We start from the raw sequence: 13,186 nt of genomic DNA, 5'->3' as shown, positions 1-13,186 counted from the left end.
ATTATAACTATATTTAACAAATATATATCTAATAAATCACGATATATTCTAATAATAATACATAATAATAATAACAAAAATCTTAACACTTTAATTGATATTATATTGTATATTACATTCATATTAAGATATTATATTATATTATTGTTATACTATATTTTGTTTAGATTTATAATACGAGTCTGTAGTTTCAGTGTGAAGAGAGTGAACCAAATTGTAAATCCATCGATGTGTCATCGACGAAAGAGATGAAAGATGGTCTTCCTTTCAAATTCAATGCTCTCTATTTAGGGCAAGGAATATTCATGGTCTTTGTAATACCTTCAAGCTGTCTTCGCTTTTATCCCATTTTGCGATTATAATGCGGCTCTTTTCTACGAAAAGTCGTCCAGCTTGAAGACTGTTACGTCTCTTAAACGTGTTTCTGCCGTTTCGTTCCTGTGTTTTTAAAGAAGTCCACCATTTCATATGCATTTATCTCATTTTTATATTCCACGGAAGGAGTGTTCGCTAACGAATCGAGATGAAAGTATACAAATTGAGTTCGATGAATCTCGCTTTCATTTATAATGGATGACATCTCAGGGAGGCTTCTGTTGTTCGAATTTTCCGTATTCCGAGATATCAGAAACAATCAGGGAAACCGTTGGACAAAGGGAAAGGATTTCTCCTTCGGTTAACAGATAAAACAAAGATCGCTGTGCTTTGAAAGTACCTTAATTCAAAAGATGTAGAACAAGAGATGTATAATTAATTCGTGGCTTTCGACGATATCTCGACGTTTAATCTTCAGCTTGATGCACCCGTACCAAAAGTATGGAAAATCAAGACAACGATCAGAAGTTCCTCCTGGGGGGTGAAAGTAGCCAGTGTAGTAGCTAGAAAGTTTGAAACGCCATTTTATCTCCTGTACAATGCGTTCATTTTGATCGGGTATTGGAAATAACAGGCTAACAGAAGTAATTAATTTTGTAAGGGAAAGTCATTTTTAATCATTTTTATGTAAATTTTCATAGTAAAATTCTTATAGCAGTTTCTATTTGTTGTGGCCATTGTGCTACGTTAGAAATAAGGAAGACATTGAAATTAAAGAATGTATTTAGAAGAGTCTAAAAGTCAAGTAATAATTAGGAAATAATCTTTTAAAATTCTGACCCTATTAAAGATAAAAAGTAAAAATACAAAATAATTTTTGTTCGACTTTATTGTACATTTCCAAAATTGAAAATTTTAAACCAGTAATGAAAATTAAATGCTTCTTTTAGTAATATGTTCTTAGTTGGATCGATTGGATATAATTATTCATTTATATCACACAATATGTATTATTAAACGATATGTCCTGCAAATATATTTCATACATCTACGAAAAATACAGAATGGGTAATAATAAAGGATTCGCAGTTTCGTAGAATATTTTTTATAATATTACAAAAAATTTAATTTATCAATATGTGATCTTGTATGATCTTGTATTCTAGAGTTAATAGAAATAACATCTGTAACAATAATTCTTGTGGATTATGTGTAATAAATGTAACAGAGAACCTGTTAAAAAGACATTAGAATGTCAAAAGAATTATTAACACTCGCTGCTAACATGATTTATGACACGCAAGGTTGCTCGAAACATCAAGCACTTTGGCAAGAAGACAGTGCCTTTTAAAACACTTCTTTCACTAGCAGAGCACATACTCGTCTCGTAAATCATATACTTCAAAGGGGCTTTGTGCTTTTCAATACATTAACATTCAAAAGACAGTTGGCCAAGGACTTCAGAATAAATCGTAAAAATTTGAAGAATATTTTCTATCTAATCTCGAGGATCTCTCAAATTTGTATTCTGATAATCAAGACTAGACAGAAGCAGGTTACTTAGCTATAAGTTCATATTATCGAGTAAAGACCAATCAATTCGGAATATATCAGCATATGACCAATTAGAAATCTTAATTTATTCATCATCCGATCTTGGATCAGGCTCATTCGAAAGCCGTTAGTTCGATTACTTTCATTCAGGCTAAGTCTAAATCCGGAGACTTAGCTCAGAGTCGATCAGGAGTCACGATTAGAATTTCAATTGACTCACTCAGTGAATCACTCAAGGATTACTATATTTCTTCTAACGAGAATTGCTACACATGAGCTATGCGTGATCAGACCAGGATCGAAACGTCAGACCTGCGATCGAATATTTCGATGAAAATTTTGGTTGGCCTTGTACGCAAAGGCCCCAATTTAGGACTTCTAAAAGTCGACCCTGAGCATCTACATTCAGCAGTTATATTTCCTGCCAATTCTCGTTGAATAGAGTATATATTCCTGACAGTTCTAAAGGAATTAGATGGATCTGTGAGCATTCCAGATGAAACATAATGTGCACTATCGATGGCTGCAAAGTATTAGGTTAATGACCCTAATAAGGATGTTAAACAGGATAATTAATTTAAAATGGTTAATAACTTACCTACGAAACCAAATAAACAGTCAGTTTGTACCTGGTTAATCGTAAATTAAAATTGTTAATCAAGTAAATATTAATTAAAACTCTGAAAATGAATATCGACAAATAGTCGTCCAAAGTCTTTTAGTATCACGATTAACACTAAAATTTTGATTAAAAATTTCAGATTCAGCGTTATCGCCGTGATTACCTGCTTCCACGACTTTTCCTCTAATATGCATAAGATTAATTTTTTAGCAAGAGCAGCATTTGCTTTCTCACATTTGTTTTTAAGCATCTTCATTTATTTTGTCATCTACCGCTTATTACCGGTTGTTTGGGTGTTAATATATTCAAAAACGTGTTTTCTCGTAACGAGGAGTTTTATTGATGTAAATGAAGATCTATAATTTCCTCATAACACTATCATCATCAACGTAATTATCAACGTAATACTACAAAACTTATCTTTTTTCCATTATACGTTTCAAAACCTCTAGTTCAAACGAATTTTTATGTGAAAAATGGCCCTGTCTACAGAAGGATAATCATCAAAATTACCATCATTTAATATATAACTAAATCTCATACCCGTACCCTAATAATTGAAATGACACGATAAACTAACAATAATTAAAAATTATTTGAATATAAATTAGAAACAGATAATACACCAAATGCTTTTAAACCTCATCCTACAGAAAATAATCAGATAAAAGAAAGCGATGTAGACATTCTTTGATAATAAAATATAGTGTTACACCCGGAAAACTCATAAAAATTTTCCGATCGTTTGAGTTGGTGTGACATTGTGCGTGGTTAGGTATCTTTGCTTGGTGAACAAGCGTCGTATCTCCCCATGATGCGAGCTTTATAGAAGCAGGGGGGGGGGGGGGGGGAGGCTTGTCGCTAATACGCACCAGTGTCTTGCGTGGTTCTTTTTGATAAAATTTAGGTGCGAAATTGGTTTTTCGGTCGATTCTGCGTGTTAATTCCGGGAATTTGAAAAATAGTGATATATTTTAGACCGAGACGTAACAATAGAACCTATCTTAAAAAGCTAAAACTATCAGAAAATAATGTACAGGTAGCCCTCCTACAACACGGCATCCGATAACACGGTTTCGGTAAACACGATTCATAAATTGCGGAAACCCCCTTACAACACGGTATTCTATAACACGGTTTCGCTCTAACACGATAAGAAAATTGCAAAAACCTTTGTACAACACTGTACTTCTACATAAACAGTGACGACGAAGAAATTTATTAAATTAAAGTTGCGTTAAATTAAAATAATATTTTTGCTTTTCTTTTGTTTTGTGTTGTATATACGGTTATATTTTTAATAAGAATTAAGTTGTTTATGTAGAATTAAAAAAAAATTTGTTTTTAATATGTTTTCGAGACGTAACTCCCCTTTTTGTGCTGGCTCTAGGTCTCATGCAACATGGTTTCACACAACACGTCATTTCTTAGGAACCTATCTACCGTGTTATAGGAGGGTTACCTGCACTATACGAATAATTACACCAAAATAGACAAATATAGGGTATACAAAGACTCCCAGGTGTGCGCAAATTAGTGATTCTGATTAATCCGTTAGTTCCAGCATTGACTGATTAACTTTTCCACGTTTGCAGGTGAAAATTCTGGTGAACGTCACGGAGGACACGAAAAATGTGACACTGCACGCGATGGACATGGACATCGACGAGAGTTTCACGAACATTAAGGAGTACAACGGCGTGCAAACGGAGAAGGTGGTCAAAATCGTCGACCAGAAGAACGACACCGAACGGCAGTTTTACGTGATTAGAACGTCGGACACGTTGAAGAAGGGAAAGCAATACGTGGTGCATCTAAAGTTTGTTGGCCATCTGAACGACTACTTGCAAGGCTTCTACAGGAGCTCGTACACCGTTGGCAATCAGACGAGGTAAACGCCCCAGCAATTTAATTCTATTCTGTAGGTGACAGCTATTCGCACGCAATAAATTTAAACTGCTTTATCAAGCAATATCTGTAGTTGCCAGTTGACTGATCTATTTGGAGCGGCACGTTGCAACGTGGTTTATTTCTGAAACTGGTATTACGACCGAGTCACCAAACTTTGTCGTTCGATTTTGCAATTAGTCGCTAATCAGGTTTGGTTTTCTAGAGTGACAACCTTGATTAACTTATGAGTAATTTGAAAGTAATTACTCTGCAGTTCGATGATGTTTCGGCGAATATTTGAAATTTGTTTAGGGATAATAATTTTGGAAGATTTTACGGATAAGTAAAGATATATTGACCGCTTGTTCCGTTCCAGAACTGTGAAATTTCAGTTTAAACGATCAGAAAATAGCAAGAGAAAAATATTATTTAGTTCTAATTTAACTCTTCATATTTAAATTCCTCGTTTAATCTTTTGATACAGCACATTTAAATTTCATATTTAAGTTTTTAATATTTTACATTCGACATTATTTAATTTTTAACGTTAAAGTGCTTTCAATTTTCCGTTTGGTGGTTTATATAAATCTGGTATTGAATTCAATTTAATCAATTATATTTAGTAGCAAAGAATACACCGTGTATTCTTGACGTTCATTTTTGTCGGTTATTGATCCGTATTCTGCATATCTTTTCTCTCGAGTAAACGTGTTAAATAAATTTGTCAATCTGTTTTAAACAACTGCTATTCGGTTTGCGTGACGTTTAATAAAATATATTTCAGAACCTACGGTTATATAATATTTTTGTCACCTTCTCTGTCATGATATATTTTCGTATATGTCTGGTTATTTAATGAAAGGATAGATGAGCTAAACCTACACAGATATTTTTAGGTTTAAATTTGCACGAAAGGAGTAATATTTTTAAATTTCGAAAACAGTAGTTAAAACATTTTTAAGCAAACTGTGTTAATTTTGGTTGGATGTACATTTCCAGTGGTATACTGCAACTTTATGAAAATTAGTATGAAGAATGATAAGTCTTGTAAATCACATAGTTAGGAAATATAAATTACTCTTTTACTTCAGGTACTATTTTAAGTGAACGAAATTTAATTTAAAGTTACAATGAATTCAGGATTTTTGAATTTCTTTTTTTCAAGGCAATAAATCTAAAATTACTCATCCATTTTTGATAAATTTGTGAAACCAGTATAGTAATTAAAAACTGATTCGAGCCTGTAATGTGTCATAAAATTCAATAACATAATTATTTTTCGAAAATAAAATATTAAATTCCCTCTTTTGTGAAATAAAATAGTCTTTTTAACACAAATAATTGCAAACAGCTTTGGACTAAGGCAGTATTCCAAATTTAAATATTAAAATGAAATTGCTTTATTTTCTTAAACAAACATCGTACAAATCTTCGTAGTACACCTACACGTATCTCAAAATTTTCGATTACCCACTGTTTAAAATACAGAATTTAATTTCGAATAATTCTCCAACGTATGGGACGCTGTCCTAAAATAATACAACCTCGCCATTTTGTTCCGTAACGAAGAACAAAGGCTCTTATCGTCCAAGATAACATGCTTTGTACTTTGGTACTACAACCAAAAATCAACGACGAAAGGGAAAAAGCCGGGAAAAGAAGGAACGCTGAATTTTCTCCACGATTACATCCATTAAACGTTTCGTGCATTCTGCTTAGCTCGAGTGACCTCGCAGCGCTGAAATCTCAGCCTTTTAGCAACTCCATGAAACTTTTCGTCTGTCTGACGATGTTTCTTCCCACTGCACCAAACCTTCGTGAATTTACACAGCTCGACGTCATCTTCTCGAGCGTCTGCCTCTAAATCGTCGAAAGTTGGAGTACTAGTCTCGCGATTCTTTGAGTTAATAACGCTGTTGCCGAGGATGCAGTCGCTGAATAGGCACCAGAATCTGCGACTATACTCTTTGGCCCCTTCGACACCTATAAATTCGAGTCTCCCCTTTGATGCAGTGAAATAAGCATCAAACGAATTTTATCGTCTGTTGCGGCCCCAGGACCGAACGTCTCAAGTGGAGAACTGTTTATGTCCTTATTGTCAGCGTCCCTTGATTCGTATACACTCGTTATCACCTAGTCACCACTTGGATGAACCTTAGCAAGGGTCAATAAATCACCCTTAAGACGATAGGCATAAGGACCCAAATTATTTAAACATCCACCACCACAGAAAGACGTTGAAGCTAACACACATCCCCAATATTATTCACAACCAATAGGAAGATCCACACCTACCACTTATATTTCACACCAACCAATCAGTAGACATATAAAACTTATAAAACCATCGAGACAGCAGTCACGAGTGAGTTAAGTCCTAAAAATCTCAAAAAGGCAAAACAATCATCACGACCAAACAGTTAAGACAGACCCACGACGATCAACTCAGCGCAAGAGACAGTCATACATCAGAACTCTTTAGTTCATCCCTAACCAGGTCTAGCTCTATTAATTTAGAGTAGGGATCCTAGCAATATTGTCGCATCCGCGTAAATGGACCTTACAACCCCGCGAAACTCCCACCGTGAGAGTTACAGTGTTCGGGACGCAACATCTCCCAAACGAGAAATATTTCCGAGTGTAGTAGCTTGGAACATGGATAATATGGAAGGTGAAAGGTGATGATATAGTTTAACAATTTTATAGAGATAGATAGATGGATTTTTTGGAGCATATCAATTATTCAGATGTACTATGTTAAATTCGTAGATGGAAACAAATTTTAATTTGTGATATATAAATTTATATATTTATATAATATATCACATTTATATATGATATATTTTTGAAGATTTTATAATTAGTAAATTTTTCAGTATTTTATATTAAAGATTATAGGTAAAGAATATTATCGCAAAGGTGTTCACCATGTCACACAATGGAATCCGATTTTTTTTTGATTTTGCATAAATGTTTTTCAAGAGTGATTTTTCAAGTGAATATGTAAAGTTGGTACAATATGATTGGTCTTTGAATCGGAGAAAGGAGAGAAAATGATCTCTATGTCTTCATCAACGGCCAGATATATGTATAGTGTGACAGGGTATAAATCGAACTTAATTACGGAAAACACATTCTGTTAATACAGGAACCATTATGGCCGTGCTTGTACATGTTCGGCCTGCGGTTTCAAGGATGAGGTTATGACACGTTAATTGCTATTGAGCGGAAGATGTTGGGCTACGAAAGAGCTAAAATAGAGGTCAAGACTTTCGGTCGTATAAACCTTTTTCATTGTTTCAGACACTTTTATTCCTACGGTCTCGCGTGTAAATTAGCTCTTGATAAACTTATAAGCGAATATCCTTGAATATACTTAATAACGTTTGAACATATTTGAAAGTCGTAACAATTTTTTCTTTATCCATTTCTATAAATATTTTTGACAGACTTACATTAACGATAATTGCAGCAACAAATTTTAACTTCTTCCCGTAATCAGTGATATCCATTGAGTGATACTTATAGAGTTTATTTTTCTGAACAAGAATATGTAATCGAAATTGCTCTAGCACTTCCAATTTCCGAAAAATATGAGTTTTTCTGAGAAAGCATAATTTCTGGATAAAATAAAGTATTACATAAAAAGTAAAATGTTTGAAGATTCATTTTCATCTTGAAAGTTAGGTGGGAGTTCCTTGAGTTTCTCAATGTCAATAATTATAATTATTTGTGCTTCTGAATAACTATAAATGAACATCGATGTTTAAAAATAAGCCCTCTAGCGTGCTGTCTACGTATATCCATGCATTTTTACGAAAAGTTTTTTATCTGACACGAGTTTGATACAAACTATCGACCTCTGTAGATTTTTCTGAAGAAGAAACCATGGAACGTAATTGTCGAAACAACTATCAATTTGATTAGATCAAGAAAATATTTATCGGTAACGTAGCACGTGCTTTTACCGCAACGCAGGCATTGCTCGTTACCCTAGCCTCGACAGTGCCGTAGTAACGCGCAAGCCGGGTACAAAGGAACCACCATATAAAATTTCAGGAAAAAAAATACAATTCATTACGACTTTATAGACCATTGACATAAATATACATTCATTCACATAAAATCATTCGCCTTCATCTATGACTTTATGTTCGTCGGGCTATTAAGAGTGCAAAGAGAAGGGAAGAAAATGTGTTATACTTATTTATGTCGTTTTATTGTTTTGTTTCTCCCGCCCAACAAGACACGTGGTTTTCAATTCTCCAACTTCGATCAGCGCCATCTATGATTTTAGACCAAATGATCAGAAAAGTAATAGGAACATAGAACACACAAGGAAGTCGTCTATACCTCGTCACGTGGTTGACAAGGACGGAAGACGGGTAGAAAAAGACAAAAAGGTTCCGACAGAGAATATTAACTAATTACTCAATTCCGGCTAATAATTTATGAATTTTTATAGCCTTGTCGAAAAGCTGAAACTCTGAGAAACATTCTCATTCTACTTTTGTACATAATTTGTTGCTAATTTAAATGTTATTAATAATTAATTGACGGCGTGGGTAATTTGAAAACAACGCCGAACATGATGGTCGGTCAAATTATTTACTTATATTCAAAACTAGAAGAAAAATATAATCGAAAGTTATATAAGAAGACGCGCAAGAATATTCTTTTCATAATGAATGCATAAAAGTCAAAAATTAAAGTCATGAAAGATAGTTATTAATGAGAAACCATTAAGATATTCGGCAACATTTCAAACACGCCATGTAATAATTATTAATAATAAATTAATTAAAAAGAAATTATTATCGAAAGTTATATGTGAAAGTTCGCCAAGGTTCTGCCTTTACGATGTGATTATAAAAGTTCATAAATTAATCGCAGAAATTGAGTAGTTTATTAATTTTCCACTGCTAAACTGATTTTTTAGGCAGTATAGGGAGAACATAACAAGAGTTAGTAACCTATTCGAGAAACCCACGTGACATGAAAGGCGGGATAAATGAAACAACAAAACGACATAAATAAGTATAACACATTTTTCTTCGTTTTTTTTATTCTCTTAATAGCCCGTTGAACATAAAGTCACTGATCAAAATGCGTGTTTTTGTTCCTGGTAAAAAGAAAATGAAACTGCCGTGGTTATATGTTAAAGTACTTTTTATTCACTTTGAAAGTTTCACATATACATGTTAATTGTTAACGACATATTAAATAATGACATATAGACATTAGAATCTGAGTAGATGTCCGTATTACGGACCGTTGCGAGAAAAAGATGTTTCGTAATACATATCGCGTAATAATTATCATTATAATGATCATATATATGTGTACAATATTCATAGATATGTGATAAATGATTCTATTCAAAAACATGAGTTATCCTAATAATTCTTAATGTCTCTTATCGTGCATCTTCTCTTTCTCTTGTGCTAAACCTCATAAGGAGTTTTTTATTCCCCATTCATTTCCCTTTATACCCTTATCATCTTCAACATCATCTATTTTATAATTTTGGACTTTCTTCGGTTCCTTTTTTGTAGCTCTCAATGTATTTTTTATCCTTTTCTTCATTGCTCTGAAAATATAAATATAAGAGACAGTCAATAAAAATTCCTACTTTCTGTAACCTAGTTATAATGCAAATAATAAACTAACACTTTCTCTTTCCTTACAACTTCTAATTCTTCTTGAGTTTTTACTTTGTCGTCATTTTCCCAATCGCTACTGCGGCCATCCTTCCTTTTTTTATTTGCAAGTCCAGGTGGTTCAACAGCTGGTTGTGAGCTTAATTTTGTATCAGTTAAATGACCATGAGTTGATTTACCCTTACCACTAAACTTTTTATTTAATATCACATATTCTTTTTCATCTTCCCCTGCTTCTTCAACAAATGATAAAAGATTGAAACCTCTGTAACAAAATTTTTCATTGCAAAGACTAATACTATCATGGCTAAATCCTACAAACATATATGATGTTTACTTTACTGCTGTTGTTTTAGTTTTTGAACTGTCCTTTACTTCTTCACTTTTCTGTACTATTATCCTTGGTGTAATATCAGAAAATGGATTGTTCAATATCATAATTTTTATCAATCTTGGAGGATAAAATGGTCTAGCATTCTACAAAAAAGAGGTAATATTATATTTATATCAATTCTTGATATATTTTCTTGTAAACATTAAATTTACCTCATCTACAAGTGCTTCTTCAAGTTCAAGCATGTTATATATAGTTTGTCCAGTACCCTTACAAAAGATTGTATGTTTATTATGCAATTCTAATGTGGAACCAAGAGTAAATAAGAATTGGAAACCATTGTCATCTTCTCCAGCATAGCCACCAGCAATTAAACCTCGTCCACAGGAACGTAATCTTGTACGAAAATCGTCCTAAAACACATATATCTAATAATTATTCTTGAAGAAAAAACGAATTCATTTTACTTTTAAATATGGTCTCACTTTAAATGGCTCTCCATATATTTTACAACTTTCTCCTGTATCTGTAGGATCACCACCTTGTGTATGAAATATATTGTTATCCCAATAACCTTCCATACATAATTGTATGAAATTTCTACATGTCTTCGGAGTTTCTTTGACCCATAATTCTGCCTCAATATCACCAACAGTTGTTTTCATTACAACCTAGTTATAACAAATATATTAGTTTTATTCATGTACAATGTTTTTAAAATCAAATTTATTAAAATTTATTATTTATTATTGCAATTCAAATTAGAAATTATTTAATATATTAATATAGAAATTTAGAAAGTAAATATTGTATATCGGTTAAATTTTTAAAAACAGATATACAATCTATTGAAACATTATTAACTAATACTTACTACTTTACCCTTAGTGACTGGCTCTTACATATAAATATTAATCGTGTTTGTAAGTTTCCTATAATAAAAAAAATCCATCGTCAATATTTCATATTAAATTTTTAGTCATTTATAAATCAGTCAACCAAATGGTTCTTTTAAGAAATAATAATCATCAACAGATAAGACATACCTTTATGTCCTTTTAACATTAGCTTCACTGGCCCAATCAATTCCATATGCCACAGCCCAATTATTCTTGCTGCTTTTACTTTTTCCATGTTCCTATAGATATTTCTACACATTTGTGCCTTAATGCAACATTTACACTTTATATTCAATTTATCTTTGCTTTCAATAACTATCATCGATTGTTCATTCTCCATCTCTCCAATGGTCCTCATATTAGCATGTGGAAACCATACATCTATCTCTGTTGATATATGTTATCTCTATTCCGTTTCTTGATTCCACACAATATGCATTTCCTCTTCTCACTGATTTCATTCGAACTACTCTCTTTTCTTTATATACTGCAGCTCCCTGATACTAAAACCTAACACATATGGGATGATCAGTGACATTGACAACAGATATTCATATTTATTCAGTACAGGAGTATTCAGTACAGGAGTATTCAGTACAGGTTTGTTATATAACATACCTTTCAATCTCACTGTATTTTGTATATCTTGTTGTTATAACCGGCCATCATCTAAATAAATTTTATTCCCTTCTTGTCTGCCGCATCCACCTTCCTTTTCTCAATCTTCATTTCGCCATCAAATATGTCTATCCTGTATCTTATAAGGCCAGCCATCCTAAAATCAAATGGACATATCAGACCTTACATACTTGCATTACCGTTTCAATATTTTCTTCGCATAAAAAATAATTAGTGGCACCTAGTGACTCTACGCTGATGATATTCCATGAGTCCAATATTTTTGTCCTGTTGCACGTGTCCATTCACTTCAACAGCATTTTGTCATTTTACAACCAGGCTCTGCTATCACTAATAAAAGATAGAAAAATAATGGCTTATATGTTACACTATTTAATTACAACGTAAGGTTAGGTTAATAGAAAAACTTACATTCTTTTGCTGGATGCAGGCCATGGACACAACAATGCTTCCTGCGTTTTCTTGCAATTCTTTTCCCATTTTCTATGCACTCTCCTGTTTTCTTGGAGAAAAATTAACAAATTAGTCAATTACTGTGATTAATACAGGAGCTATTACCATTGCATTGACATACGTACCACTGCAGATTCCTCGTCTACCAGGTAAAGAAGCGAATTATGATTGTACAATTAAAACCACTTCTTGGGCTGAACTTATTAAAGAACGTGGAAAACTTTATGGGATTCTTAAGTGAAAAAAAGAACGGAAGAGAATGTGTATTAGTTATTTTTATCGTTTAATTGTTTTATTTATTTCCCCCTTCACGTTACGTGGCTTCAAGCGCTCTCCTAGCGCCATCTGTGATCATCTTCCCGAACTCGAGCTTCGAGTCTAAAATCATAGATGGCTCAGATGTCAATTTACTAACTCTGGTTATGTGCTCCGAATATATATTAATAAATCAATTCGGCCATGGAAATTTAATAAATTACTCAATATCTGTGATTAATTCGTGAACTTTCATAACTGCGTCGTAAAGGCAGATCCTTCAGGAACTTTCCAATATACTTTCCAATATAAATTTTTTCCTAATTAATTAATTATTAATTATTATTCTACGGAATGTTTGAATTATTGTCGACGACGCCATTGGTTTTTCATTAATTACTATCCTGTACGCAATTAATTTATGAAACTTTATGCACTCGTTAGAAAGACACTGTTCTTGCGAATCTTCTCATATAACTTTTGATCACATTTTGCTTCTAGTTTCGTTTAGTAACAAATATTTTCACGGAAGGTCGTGATGGTCGCCGTTACGAAATCATAGAAG

At 33.0% G+C, this 13,186-nt stretch overlaps 1 protein-coding gene across 3 annotated transcripts in view; it reads left to right on the top strand.

The window, feature by feature from the left end:
• LOC108555928 (Suppressor of ER stress-induced death) overlaps positions 1-13,186 on the top strand; it is a 62,870-nt gene that overhangs the window by 23,069 nt on the left and 26,615 nt on the right. For all 3 annotated transcript variants that reach the window (XM_017911817.1, XM_017911816.1, XM_017911815.1), the window contains one exon: positions 4,087-4,382. In XM_017911817.1, coding sequence (XP_017767306.1) covers positions 4,087-4,382 — 296 coding nt within the window. The remainder of the gene's footprint in view (positions 1-4,086; positions 4,383-13,186) is intronic.

This window comes from Eufriesea mexicana, unplaced genomic scaffold, assembly GCF_001483705.2.
Source record: "Eufriesea mexicana isolate 0111107269 unplaced genomic scaffold, ASM148370v2 scaffold337, whole genome shotgun sequence".
Classification (NCBI taxonomy): Eukaryota; Metazoa; Arthropoda; class Insecta; order Hymenoptera; family Apidae; genus Eufriesea; species Eufriesea mexicana.
The sequence above is the reverse complement of the archived record's forward strand: the minus strand, read 5'-3'. Positions and strand labels throughout refer to the sequence as shown.